The sequence below is a fragment of the Pygoscelis adeliae genome, unplaced genomic scaffold, assembly GCF_000699105.1.
Source record: "Pygoscelis adeliae isolate BGI_AS28 unplaced genomic scaffold, ASM69910v1 Scaffold485, whole genome shotgun sequence".
Classification (NCBI taxonomy): domain Eukaryota; kingdom Metazoa; phylum Chordata; class Aves; order Sphenisciformes; family Spheniscidae; genus Pygoscelis; species Pygoscelis adeliae.
Window position 1 is genome coordinate 955,002 of NW_008824803.1, and position 15,040 is coordinate 970,041.

Here is a 15,040-nt window from a genome sequence, read left to right on the forward strand (position 1 = left end):
TGATGCAATGCAGTTGTTGCTAACTGTACCTGTTCTGGCATAGCTCCATGTTCAATTCCAGTTCTTAGTAATCTGTAGCAGTTACTGAACAGATCCCATTTTGTGAGATCATGAGCACTAGAACGAGAGGTAATAGAGACATTAGTTTTGTTCCTCAAAACTCCACATCACAGTGAGAGTATAGCCTGACCAGGCAGCTCAGTGAGCAGTTTGGTATTTTTGCAAAGCTGAGACAATACAGCCTGCTGACAAAGCAGCTGCACAATTAGTTCACACCATGCTAAAAGCAGAAGTTAGGCCTTCTGATAATTGAGGAAAAATGTTTTACTACATGGGATTTTTGTAGAGAGAAGATAAACTCTCTGCATACCATACATCTTTAAAGGTTACTTAAGTGTAGCTACAAGCTCCTTCTCAGTGTTGCCTCTAAATCATCTTTCCTCTTTGGTTCTAAACATTGACAGAACTCCAGAAGGCACTTCTCTGGCATTGCAGCAGAAACTATAGCCAAACTGTAGCCATATATACTGAATGAAAAATGGCTTTAAGCAAAATAAAGTTACATATTTTTTTGCCGTATCATTTGGAGAAAAATAATATACATTATCACTAGATATTAAATATCCTGAAATATCTATAAGTAAGACAGCATGATATACATGTATATAAGACAAGAGATGGTGGTTGCCACCCCCCATTCATTGTGTCACATTTCAGGTGTACCAACCCGATTCGCCAGCGAGAGGAATACAAATGAAATTAGCAACATATATTCTACAGCCTTACAGACCTCAACAGCTTATGATATAGCTTTTTTAATACAGAGCTGAGAAATTTAATACAGAAGAAATTATAAAACATGAGGTTGCCTGAAAGACAAAAATTCTCTCAGAAAAAAATTTAGTTTAACACATTTTTCTGCAGTAGAATTAAACTGAAATAGTTTGAAACAATTTATAATATGTTTATCAAAGAGCAAGCCACCTCAGAATAATCAGAAACTTGGTGATTAAAATACCCACCCAGAAGAAGGGATACTCAGACTGAATTGGCAAGTCTAAATTAGATAAAGCAGTGAGATATGCTCACTTTTCCCAACCCTTTGTGTCTGCCCTGCTTTGGAGCTGCCTGACTTTGCCTAAATAATTAACTACCCTGCTCAGCCAGAAAGAATAATCCTCTAGTTCTGAAACGGACAGAGGTTGAACTCAAGACTGGGAATGCCTAGATCCTGTTGAAACCTCTAGTATGAAATGCTTCCCAGTCTGGATTGTGTTAGCCCTGGAAAACCTCACTGATAGAAGTTTCACAGAAAACGTAACAATTAACGCCCTGAGAGCAAGTGAAATATGCACCCTAGGCTTGTGTCATTAAGCCAAGGTGCATCTTGACTTCTAATTCAAATCCATGAATGGAACAATAGGAAAACTTAAAAAAAAAGAAACAAAAAACTCCCCCTGCCTTAGATTCTGGATGGTCTTTTAAGTATGGAAATAAAATGTTTCATATATAAATTTCAGGCTGTCAGAGAACTGCCTCTGACTAGCGATATTAAGCACATAGATGCTGCTACAGCAAATCACAGGGTTGCTAGCAAGGTAGAGTTGTACCTCCTTAATTACAGCGCTGTAATTAAAGCAGTAAAATCTCCTCGGTGTACAGAGGCACACATCAGCATAGATTATCCTACAGAGAATATGAAAGGAAAAACTGTCTCATTTCTGTATTTTCATTTTAGAGCCCTCCATGTCAGGCAGCTGTCACAGGGGGCATGCCCCATTGCCCTGACAGCTGGGGACACCTTAGCTCTTTGCTCTGAGCCTGGCCTTACAGATGATCTCGGGAAGAGCTTTTCAGCCTCCAAAGCTGAAAAATTCTAACCATATACAAGTTGCATAGGGCTTTTCAATATAAGCTTCCTTAAAGAAGAGCCTCCACATTAAATTTAGGCATATTCTGGTACACCTTTGTCTCTTTTGAACTACTTAGCAATCAAAATGATAGTTATAAAAGTACCTTGGACACAATACAATTCTCCACAGAGGTTCAGATTGATATAGAGGCTCCTAGAATGAAAATTCACACAACACAGAATTTTCTTTTAGTCCCTGCCATGTCAGAGAGTCTTCATGGATTACAGAAAAGAAAGCCCAACATTTCATCAAAGGTTTCTTTTCATCCCTATAGATAGCACTGTCTGCTGGGGCACGTTTCTGCCAGAAAGTAGTCAGATGGAGTAAAGGTACCAGTTCCACTGTGTTTCTGAAAGCGTGGAAAGTAGTAGCTTAGAAACTTCCTTTCAGAAGAGGTGATCTCTCCACCTACAAAACTGCTTCTCTTTTTAAAGCAGCACAAAGTGAGAGAAGCTGTACCTTGGGCTTTGAACAGCTATGCTAGATAAAATCTGATTTCTCTACTGAGGTTTCATTTATCATCATTTCTACTTCTGGATATAACAAACTTCCACATAACTCAGTCTGAAGGATGTACTGGTCAGCTACTGGAAAAAAGGTTAAGCAAAAGGTTTCTATAACAGGAAGAGAAGATCTGCTGGTCTGACCATGAATTTACCTATCTCAGAAGTGTCCTGACTGATCATGCTTATACTGGTAAAAACATGACTCGTATCCGGAGAGTTACTATAGCCATTGCAGGCTTACGAAGTCAGTGCGGCGGCAGGAAGGAATCAAATTCCATATCATATTTGAGGACTACTGGACAATGATACCAACAGTCCTGATTTCTAAATGTGAAACAATGCTCTAGACACAAGACAGCATCAAAAGAGCACATCCAGAGTAATGGAGATGATGCTTGAGATTCATGCGTCTTGCACTGAATTAACTGAAGTAATTAAATAAGAAATGATGATATTTTGCAGTATACAAACCGCTACAGCAGTGAAAGCTCAGTTGAATTGGGCTGGAGTCAGTACAGAAAAATTGTCTCCATGTACTTAAGGCCAGAAAAAAATGCCATAAATACCAGTGAGACCCTGGCAAAAAGAGAAGCCCAAGTATATACTCCAGGTGTTCTATTCAAGACCTCAAGAAAATTTATCATTATATTCTGAAAATTTGGAAGGAAACATTGTAATAATGAATTTAATTTGTATTGGAATAATGATATCCTTGTTTGATGAAAAGACATGAATTTAAAAGTGTGCTGTGAGCGCTTTCTTGCCACGACCCTCTCAGAAAGAGGATTAGCTCAGGCTTGGGAAATCTCAGTATAGAAGCTTTTTGGTCTGGAAGGCTTTTCTGATAATCCCCTACCATGTTTTTTTCCACCTTGCTGGGCTTCTTTTTCCTAAAATATGAAGAAGCAGCAACTACCAAGGAAACACAAGCACAGATAAGGTACAGTGGAGTTTCTCTCACTGGAATAAGAGAGGGATTCGTTTCTTTTTGAAGCCTCAGCAACTAGTTTATCAGTGCACTTTTAGAAGATCTGAAAGGTATCAGTTGTTAGCCTGCAATTTCAACTTCTTCTATTGATTTAATTTCTTTTGGCTCCCAATTGATGACAGAAAATGACAGTATCAGACAACAGCCACCATTCTTTGAGATGAGAACACTCAATGCGAGTTTTGAATTGAAGATCCTAATCTCATAGCTAAAGGTTTGGCAAAAATTCTGTCTCGGATGGTGTGATTGTTTCCTTTCATAAAGAAATCACATCAGATGTAACATTCAGTACAGTAATGAAAAGTTTTAATTACTTCTTTATATGCAAGCAGATATTAATTAGAAATTCCCACTGAAACGTAATAATAAATAACAAATCAGCTGAGTAATGATAGACAGCCACTCTTCAGCTCTTTAGCTTTGATTCTTTTCTTTTTCCTGTTTTTTGAAGGTGAAGGTAGATGTCCCCGACCCTGATTTGTGTGTTAGTCTACAAAGCTTTCTTTATAGTCTGAATTAACTCTCTAGAGATTTGGAACCCTAAAGGAAAAAATATATATGGGAGACTCTCAGAAAAGCCTTAAGATTTGTGCTTCTTTCTTGGATGTGAACTATAGCTTTCACCAGTCCTCTCAGGATAGGCAGAATTGGCTCCAGCATGTTACCAGGGAGACCGAAAGCCTAATTTGCACATGTGTCAGCCTGCTGCACTACATAAATTAGTAACGATTTAATGATCTCTGTGGGACTCTTGTTGAATGGAAACAAAGAGTAGGTATTGCAGAACCATTTCATACAATGATCCAACGCAGAATTCAGGGTAAGTGAAGACAAAGCACAGAAAGAAAAGAGAAATGAAATCACTAAAAACAATTTGTATAAAAGAGGTGGCAGAAGCAAGGTACTCTCACGTCTTGTGATACGGAAGAAATTATTTGTGGCTCTCAGCCATCTGCATATGAAGCTTTCTTACACGCTGACCAGGAGCAATTACTTCCTACAGTTGATAGGAGGGGAAGATTTGTGCGATGCTCCAAAATTCACAGATCAAGTGAGAAGTTTCCCTTGTGCATTGACTGTCTGGCATGCAGGGGACTATGACTTTTAGTAAGACACTCATAGCTGTAAAAGCATTTAATGGAAGGGATGGTATGCCACTTGCAAATCACATCTGTAAAAGTAATGGCATTAACTAAGCAAGGACCCAGATTAATCCAAACAGTTATACTTACAAATACCACTAATCATTCATCAATCTATTTCATATTTCAGGCTGGATATTTTCTCATTTCTTAACACTAGACGTCAACTGACACTCGCTGAAATGATAAAATTAACATCGTAAATTTCTGAGGGAAAAAAAATCACCTACTTGTGAAAAGAGGTTAACCTCTTTAATGTGGAGAGCACATTGTATATATCATCATCATCAGCTTCTTCTCCCTGAAAATGAAAGGAAATCCATTAAGAGAGTTCAGCAATCCAGCAGAGTACATTACTGCATGGGGAGGAGCAGATTTCTTTGAGGGTTTATGTTGACACCAAAACTGACTCCAAATTTTCCAATGACTTTTATCTAGATTCCATAATAATAATATTTAGATAACCACTGCATAGCACTGGTTATCTAAATAACTGGAAATAAGCAAGATCATCTGACAATATTCAGCAGTATCACTGTGTTAATACTCAAACCAGTATCCTCTAGCAGTAGAAATCATTCCCAAGAATAAAATCTGAGTTCTACTTTATTTTACAAAAAGGACTGAACTGCAGTTTAACCATCAGCTGATGAACGTGCTACAAGAATAAAGCCAAATGCTTGCCTTGCTCCACGCCAGAAACCTGCAGATGTCAACAGCAGGTTTTTTAAAATGATCAGTGGGAAAATTTCTTTCTTTTCATATCCTTCATTGCTATTCACTGTGTTAAACACCATGATGCACAACAATCACATTATGTGTACAGACTGACATACATTCCGAACTGGATGGAAGGGGGGGTTTTTGTGTGTGTGGGTTTTTTTTTTTTTAATTTAGATTTTACAAATCTGGGGAAACAACAGTTGAAGAATAAATATCGCACAATTCAATCAAAACTTTTCATTTAAATTTAAGTCAGTCTTACTGGCATTTTAAAATATCATTATCCTAATATTTTATGGAAACTGAACAGCAAATTCTCTTAGCGAAACAAGTGGAAATAAGGTACTTCCAAAACTTAATTTTTCCAGCAACTTTCTGAAACAGGTAACCCACTTACAACAATTCTTCTCCATTTCATTTTGATCATTTTTTTTCCATCTAAAAGCCTAACAATTAAGACATTTTCCTGCCTTCAGATGCAGGAAACATTGTCAATCAATTTTTCTCTCATTATCAACCTAGTGGGAAGCCATAAAGCAGTGGGATACTTGCTTGGGTACAAGTGTGCACATTTTTTAATTTAATCTCTCTAAAATAATGAAATAGACTTATTAAAATTAATTATTCTACCAAGTATCACCCAGCAAAGAATATCACAAAGGCCAAAATTTTAAATCCTTGCTACTGCTGTTCTCTTTCTTCCTTTCTCCTACTTTTGTCTTGGTTTTTGTCTCCACATCTTTCTCTATGTCACAAGTCTGACCTCCACACTCCCTTTTCCTTAGGGATCTAAAACTTTTAATTCTTCATTTCTCGTGAGGCTTTCAGACACAGCTTTTCTCTGAAATCCTCAGTCCTCATCCCCCTCTCATGCAAGCAAATATACACAAAGATCATAAGCCCTTGCTTGCATTTCTCTACTCCTTCCCAAGCTGGGTAAAGGAAGGGGATATATCAGAAGAGTTTTGGTATCACTGGCCCATGTTCCTTCATGAGCTCAGTCTTTGTTCTCTACCCAGTAGTCTCAGTGCATCCTTCAGGACTTTTCGCACTGGAGTGCTGCATAAAGAGAAGCCGCCTGCAACTAGGAGTGAAGGGAAATTGCGTGGGAAGAAGCAGTTACTAGCTTCCTGATTCAACAGCAGTTAGTAATAAAGGAAAATTGCAGGAAAATGTTCTTCTCCCCTAGTTCATTTCTCCTGAGAAGACTGGTGGGAAGTCATTTATGAATCCCAGAATCTCATTGCTCTCACCTGACTCCCTTTGGGCAAAAGGTGAGGCTGGAGGGATCTTTCAAGCAGTGTCAGAAAGGCAGAGGACAGGTCTGCAGACCTGTACAGTGTACCTAAAATATGGAGTGTGTTTTCTGAACTCTCTCAACATTCATGTATCCCTAGTCTAAACCAGCTGGACCTAAATGCTTTGCTAGCATAACTGATCTGAAATGTGGGCTGGGGGTGGAAGAGAGGTAGATTTCCAATCTCATTTCATCTTTACTGCTTGCAGTATTGGAATGTGGTTCTTTGAGGCCCAGAGACCACACTGACTGTGGAAGAGGACTCCCTAAGAAGGGCTTCTGAAAATATACAGCTAGGGACTGCGAGGTAGCAAAGGGAAGGACAGCACTGGATCTCCTCAGATCAGAGAATCCAAGAACAAGAGGACTGATGCTATAGTAAACCAAACTCAACACTAACTGGACTGCTGGCTTCCGTATGTGGATGACAGAAAAGGAGCTGACAGAACTAGAGGACTCGTTCTTGTCTCGACTCCTCTTCAGAGCTGCTGTGTGGAAGAGAATGGGTAAGTCAGAGAAAGAGCAGCTGCTGTACAGCAGGAGGAATCTCAGTGTTCCTGTATTTGCTAACTGAGTTTGGGATTATGGTTGAAAAAATTATCTGTGGGTGTCTCAGCAATACTAATAAAATGGTGAGTGGAGTGGATCTTTTCTTAGGTGAAACTATCCAGGGAACAGAATGCCACCTCTGAATCCTTGAATGGATCCACGGATGAATAACATCTATACAGCTGAACAGTGTGGAAACTTCAAGGGGCTCTTCCAAAAAAGCTGCATGTCCTCAGACAGACCTAATTTCTGTTTGTTACACTGGCTGTTACACAACTGTCTCCAGAGAGAACAAACATGGCATTCGCTTTGGAGAAGTTCCAAGATAAAACTATGAGAAAAAGCTGAAAGGAGACATTTTCATAATGACTTACGACAAGACAGTGTAACAGAAATGGCAAGTCAGTGTCAAAGAACTGGGATTCCACTTGCTTCTTGGTGTGATTCTTGAAAAAACCCATAGGCACTTTCTTCCATCTCGAGGCAAGACAGTGTGAATGAGATGCTTTTTGCTGATCTGAGCTTGGCTGTGGAGACATAAACTGAAGATTCTCCAAGAGCCAGGTTTGGAGAAACAACATAGGAGATTTGTCCCTGCATATAGAGCCAGACTGAACCTTGGTGTTGGATGTGTGGATAGTGAAAAATGTGAGGACCTCACCAGAGTTCCTAAACCTCTGTCAGTGGGTACCAATGGAAACAGTGAAGGCCACTATTTACGGTGATCAGTTGCTGGGCATCTGGTGTGGAGAACTCGGCTGGTTCTGAAGCTGGACCTTCGTGCTGGCAGTCCAACTTTAGCCCTTGCCCTTTTTGCTACCCAAGTCAGCAACAGATTCCCCAAGGTTTCTGTCTCAGAGTTTTTGGTCCTGTTAGCCAGAGGTGAGGATCTTCAAAAATCCATGGCTGTTAAAACAGATGGCTAAGACATGTAGTGTGGCACTAGCTGAAAGGATTCCCTTGCCACACACAGATGGGCAGAGATGTAGCACAAATTCTGGAATGTCTTTTCAGGTTCTGCTCAGAAGTTTCTGAGAAAGCACATATAAAATGGCAGACAGGTAGACAGCAAAGAAAATGTATTCTATCGAAGAACGTACAGTGATGCACTAACTCCTCTGGGTTGTGGAGTGCCTGTTTCCTGCATGCACTGCCTTTTTTACTCATGTACATTCCCACAGCAACAGACAAATTTTTATTTACTCTGCAATGTGACAAGGCATATATACAGTATGCCTGTATGCGGCATACTACTTAAAGATAGAAAAAAGCTTATTTTCTTTAATATGCAATTCTAAAATAGAGACTGTAGCTTAACTTTCTATAAATGCACATCAAAAATTAAATGTATCTGCCACAGTGCAGTGCATGACTAGAAGTGAAGAAAAAGTTCTATGCAGCCCTTAAATTATGTTTAAAAAGCATAAGAATTACAACAAATTAAGTGGTGCTACACAAAGTTAAATTGACGTAAAGCAAGAAAATTGAGTAAGGTTTCTATTCTTATTGAACATATTCTGTCTTAAGCATTTTGAAGGATAAATTCTTATAAGTAAATCCCAGGTACCTGCAGGTTTCAGACCTGTATCTTTATTTCATTCTTTCCAGAGCTCTTTCAATATGCCATTATAATTATTTTACTAAATCCACTCTTCCATTCAAGACATAATCCAACCTTGATTCTGCTGCCTGCCTATCCATTTGGGACTACTGCAATCACCACAAGCATTAATGTAAATGCACCATTCTCGGCATTTTTCATCAGCTTTCACCCCATTCATCCATTTAATTTCTTATGTGGACTGTTTAAATACTAGACTAAATTTTCAGAAGCAGGATTGTCCCGTGGTCTTTGTTTTACAGCATCAATGCTTTGCAGACTTAATGGCTAGTTCAAGGGATTTTCTACATGGAGAAATAGCTCCAAATAATTATGAAATAGTTGCTGCTGCACCACGTCTTCAGATGGGTAATTTCATGACTTGGTAAGAATGTTTTTCTGCAGTTTATCATAGTGTATTTTAGGTAGTCTAACTAAATTCATTTTAAGAAAACAAACCTCCTGCAGCAGATCCTCTACAGAATGGTTGAATCGATCCACAAATTCATCAATAAGTTGACTGTGGGCTATGTCAACTCTGTTCTGGATTGTATATTCTTCACTACAGAGTATGCTGTAGGTTTTGCTGCAGGCTTCGAGAACATCTGATTCCACATGCTTTTCCACAACAAACTTAATCTGTTTCAGTAAGGCATCCAGATGCTGTAGATCAGAAAAGAAGTTCAGCTTTCACCTTACCTGAACAATGAAACTCAAAGAAAAAGTCATTCAAAGAATACACCGAATCAAGGTTATATTACTAACATGCCGAATGAAGGCACAGTACTGTGTGACTAGAATAGTAATCAGATACTTGAAAGCAACCAGACTTCTTGCCCAATGTACTATACCTTTTCCATTCTGCCCGTGCTATAGATTTCCAGATCAAAATACTGAGGGATTTGCAGGAGATTTGCAACCTTCTCGGCATCAGCAGAATACTAGAACATCATTAAAACAAAACAAAAAAATAGTGAATTAAAAATAAACACCTACGTTACAGAATGAAAAAGTTTAAAGACAGTTGTAAATACCAGCGAGAGATTTATTTTGTTGAAAAATGTACCTTTGATAGCAACATAGGAAGTGCAATAATGAAATGCTCAGTCAATTTATTTCTGTCATCTATCTGAGTTTTTCTTTCTTTTGCTGTCAAGACCTGCAAGTGATCAAAAATAACTAAAGTAAATACAATTTCTGCATATAGCATTCATTAATTTTTCTAAAGTTTGTATTACAAACAAAAATCCATGCAAGTGTATTTTTAATAAATCAAAAGAGGAGGGAATAAAATACTCAAACATACTTGGACTGAGAAGTGATTAAATGGGAGGACCATGTGTCCTAAGAAGCCGTGATTGAAATGGAAAATATCATATCATCCAGCATGATATTGTCTCGACGCATCAACATTTTTTTAGGATTGAAATTCAAATATAACCCAAGTCAGTGGAAGTTTTGCTATTGCTTCCAAGTGAATTGAGCTCTGGCTTTCACACATTAAACAAAGTGTTAATGTAAGACCTGAGGGCGAACTGAAGTATAATTAAGAAAACCAAAACCAAACCACACTGTAACAGTGATTTTCATTAGCAGATTTATGGCCTCATCTCTAAACTGGAATGCAATTCTCAGTAAGAACATACATCCAAGTTCACAGAACTCATTTACAAATTTCAGTGACATACTGAAGCTACTAATGCTGTCATAGCAAAACCACCTTGAAACAGTGAATAGAGAGACAATAATCAAAACAGCATGCTTCATAAAAGCTTAGATCTGGCTTCTTGCCTTCAGAAAAGGAGAGAGTACTTTTGAAGACAAATAACGATAATAAAATATTCGAGTTAGCTAATGATTTATGTATAGCAAAGCTGCCAGACTGCACAAGAAGGGTTACAAGCTAAAGTCAGAGAAGAAACTATTTCACAAGAAGGTGAGTGCATAATTAGAAATCTGCTCCCATTTCAACTCAGAGAATATGCTATCGAGATCATGAGAACATGACAAACCTCTACTGACAAGTCAGAGATCCCTGCAGTTACCATCCCACAATTCATGATCTAACTGAAAAGAAGCAAAAGCTAAATGTCATACCTACATCTCTCTGTAAGTGAGGAGGAACAGCTGGAAACAAAACATGTGCTTGGATGACAGGTAACCTATTGTGTCAACAGGAATCCAAAACAACCATGGAAGTGAAGGGGAACAGATTTGTAACCAGGGTAAGAAACCACTTCCATAGTACATGGCAGACAGCTGGATACATACAGCAGCAACTGCAATTCCTGTACCAACTTGCAGTGCAGCACCACCCGTGCCAGCAACAGCCGCTAGCTCATCAAGAAGGCAACACAAATGCAGCTAGCAAGTCAGGCTGCCACCCCCTAACAACCCAGTCATATTCTGGTGACCAAATATTGCTATTCAGTGGTGCTATTAATTAATCTAGGTCCCTAGGATGATCTTGAGGCTCTCTTGATCATCCTTCAGAAGGTGAAATTTATTTTATTGAAGTGTTTTCTTTAGCTTTGAAGAAATACAGACATTGAAAAATCTAAGACTAAGCAACTTGCTGAACTTAAGTGAACTGAACTGTAGACCTCTTGAGACAGAAAAAATACCTGGAAAGCTAATAGTGACATTATTTGGTGCTCCAAACAGAAAATACAAACATGAAATTTTTGTTAAATTTAAAGGTTGCTTTGTCTGCTAGAATGGTTTGCAGCTAGAGACAAAACACAGTTAAGATGTGCTTACAATACAGATTTGGTAACACAGGATAATACATGCTCGTGTAAATTTGAGTAAGCGCTTTCATAGCCCCCCTCACCCCTGAAATATTTTAATAAATTAGGAATTTCTTAGAATATGCTTTATAAATTAAGGTACATAAAACATGTTTAAATTGATGGTTTCTTGGAGCTTTTCCTGGGATGCTGTTTCTGGACATGAGGCTAATCTGCTTTTGGCACATAAAAATTAAGAAGCTAAAGTAACTGCATTTAGTTTAGCAATAAAGAATGCTAAGTCTATCTCCAGATTTCACCTTCACGAAGTCTGTGGCTTTCTTTAATAAACTAGTTATGATTATTCAGAACAGAACCTAACAGAAGTACCAAATGTTCACATGGGTTTATTTCATTTTAGTCTAACCTAAATAAGAGGAGGACTACCAAAAATCAAGGAAATATGTTTGGGAAGCTGAGAGACTTTTGAAATGTGGATGCTGTATTTATGGAGAATACAGTTGAAAGCCTGTTGATTACCCTGACCTTGTAACTTATACTGAAATGCTTGGAAGTGCATGTCCAGCCTTAGGCATGGAATTCCACTGATCCCCAAACAATTACTACAAAATAAATGAAAGAGGCAGCTAGATTGCAATACAGCCAGAATGTCAAATTCCTAAATTTTTAGGGCACTCAGTGGAAGAGGCCAAAGAGGATGGATACATAAAACCACGGGTGCATTCAGGTTCGTCCCAGTCCCACCCCTCCTGCTCAAAGCAGAGCCAGCTCAGGGGTCAGACCGGGGTGCTCAGGGCTTTGTCCAGTCAGGTCTTGAAAACTGCCAAGCATGGAAACTGCACAAACTCTCAGCTTCTGTTCCAGTGCTTAACTACTCTCAGGATGAATATGCTGTTGGTTTTTTCTGCAAATTTAACGTCCATATTAGCAGCACGTTCCTTTTTATGGAAGATAGTCAGAGGTAATCTTGTTCTGCTCCCAAGCTCTACACTTTCAGTTCTAATCTAGACTTAATATTAAGGGCTGTAGACGTGGGTACATTACAAGTGTAAGCCAGGGGTATGATAAAAAGAACATCTTACAAAAAAATTAAAAACATATTTTCATGCTGTAAATTTATATTACCTAACTTGGCAAAGCAAAACCCAAAATGAAACAAACAAACAAAAAACCAAACATGTCCAGAAATAGAATTTCCACTATTTTTCTTCAAAAATGTTCACATGAAACAGGAAACACCAATTATAAAAATCTAATTTAAAAGTGTCAAAATGTGCATTGTAGACAAATATTTTATGTTACTATAGTAACACACACAGGTCTGAGCTACCTATTGCAGTACCACTTACTCTCTTGCCAGTGCCTCTGCCTACTGGAGGATGTGCTTCAGCAGCTTGTCTGATTGTACACACCATCAACTCAATAAGAGCACTCTCCTGCCGGTCAGACATTGCTATGGAGGGAAAAGAACAAGTAACATCAGTTCTGATGTGTGTGCAAGACATCTTAAAGACGACAAATCTGTGAATGCAGTTGTAAAACACAGGGAACAGAGAACAACAGAGACAATGTCATTTTGTCCCATTTATAAAACCAAGGCTTTCTTGCTTGCTCTTTGAATTACCATTCATATAATCTCAAAATGGATACGGCAGAACTGAAAGAAGTCCAGAGAAACATAGCCTGGAAAAAGGATGAATGAAGGGGAATATAACCAAGATCTACAAAATAAAGAGCATCATGGAGGACAGAAAGTGACTGACTGTTCACTGTCACTTCCTTATAAATATTCTCACCGTCATGAAGTATTATTTCTATTCTTTGGGAAGTAGTTCAGGTCACATCTAGAGGATCAAACCCCACTAGGCTACACAGAAACAAAGAACCAAAGTGCTTAATTTCCTAAGGAAATTACCATATAAATACCACAATTGTAGCAGGTGGATACCAAAAGGTCAGATTTTTAAACATAGAGATGGTCAGCACATCATGCTAGGAAGCAGTAAGAGTACATCAGTTTTTCAACCACCTAACCCCTGCGAAGGTCCCTGAAGCAGGATAATCCTGAAGGATTATAAAGGATCTTGAATGACACTCATTACCATTAGGGAATCTTTGCCACCAACCTCCCTGGCTACCTTGTGCACACAGATCTATTATCAGCCAAAGGAGATTTGAAACTAACGGCAAAAGAATCCCCTTATTTTTTTCCTCTTGAGAATTCATTAGGTTTTAACATTGTCTGGAAAAGCCCCATATTTAATTACCACCACCTGAAGGGCTTGTTTATTCAAAATTGTGTTAGCTATTTAATTTATTGAAATGTTCATGTATATACTAGTTATTTAAACATGCAGACAAGAAGTAGTCCTAGCCTCTAATATTAGGGAATCACAGTACAGCAGACTTCACAAGATGAAAAATAGAGTGCAAAAATGCTGCTTTTGAAGCAAAGTGCATTAAAATGGATTAAACTAAAATCTTCTTCAAATATGCTTCCTAAACAAACCACAACATAAATACCTCTATCACCCACAGTGAAACATCTTTTTAAGGAATAATTAACAATATTGTGCAATATCAATAAAGTATAGAGGTTAAACAACTACCTTCTTCTCCTTGGACTGGTTCCTCCAAGAGCAATTCTGTCATACATTCCCAGTCTTTCAACAGTTCTTGAGAGCTCTCCCACAAACTGTCCACCAAATAGGCTGCATGCTCATGCAACTAGAAAATCCAAAGCAACCATCAGTACAGCGTTCTGGTACAAGCAGCAGTTCTTCAACTTTCACAATCATTTGGCCAGAGAGAGTATATCCTGGGCATGTACTCTTACATTAGTTGGAAAGAAAATTCAGTTTGAAACTAACTCTGGAAGGTCTTCTTCAAACTGAATGATACAACTGCATTACAATGGGGATATGTTTTAATGGAAAATGGAACAAAAACAAATTGAGCTTCTTTTCCATAAAGCAGCTTGGCAGGGGGGGGGGGGGGAAGGCGGGAAATCTCAGAGTTTTGACCTAGAAGCTGTAAACTTACCTTTCCTCACTTTCTCATTATAAAAAGGAGAGATGATGAGACGTGAGACTAAGATAGAGTTGTAATATATTTGTTTCGAACACGCATTTATTTTTCATACATGCTGCTACATGCTCAGAAAACAGTAGCAGAAATCTTACTGATTTCAGGGGGTATAGAATTAACACTAACTTTAACTGCAAAAAATGTTTTTATGTGAATTAACACAACTGTTGTAAAGTGAGAAAAATAATCCATAGGATTCTACTGGTTTATAAACTGATCTTTAACCACTATCAAAAAGTAACAAATGCAATATGCAGTTCTGATTTGCTTGCCAGACATGGGACTAATTCCTTAACTGGAAAACATCTAAGAGCGTAAGGAAGGTGGTGTCAGTACCTTTACCTACTCTTCTGTTTCTGACAGCTTTGGGCAAAATGTTATGTGTCACAGAGCTTACTGATGCTTGTCACAAGTTTACCTGTTCCCTCTTCTGAACGCCCCCTCTCAGACTGCAGTGCTTACATCTTCTAGTTCTACGCAGATGG

At 38.4% G+C, this 15,040-nt stretch overlaps 1 protein-coding gene across 2 annotated transcripts in view; it reads right to left on the reverse strand.

Moving 5' to 3' along the window:
* STAG1 (stromal antigen 1) overlaps window positions 1–15,040 on the reverse strand; it is a 162,779-nt gene that overhangs the window by 39,062 nt on the left and 108,677 nt on the right. For both annotated transcript variants that reach the window (XM_009323998.1, XM_009323997.1), the window contains exons 14-20: window positions 14,078–14,195; window positions 12,818–12,921; window positions 9,785–9,877; window positions 9,570–9,659; window positions 9,178–9,381; window positions 4,780–4,850; window positions 30–117 (exon numbers count right to left, since the gene is read on the reverse strand). In XM_009323998.1, coding sequence (XP_009322273.1) covers window positions 30–117; window positions 4,780–4,850; window positions 9,178–9,381; window positions 9,570–9,659; window positions 9,785–9,877; window positions 12,818–12,921; window positions 14,078–14,195 — 768 coding nt within the window. The remainder of the gene's footprint in view (window positions 1–29; window positions 118–4,779; window positions 4,851–9,177; window positions 9,382–9,569; window positions 9,660–9,784; window positions 9,878–12,817; window positions 12,922–14,077; window positions 14,196–15,040) is intronic.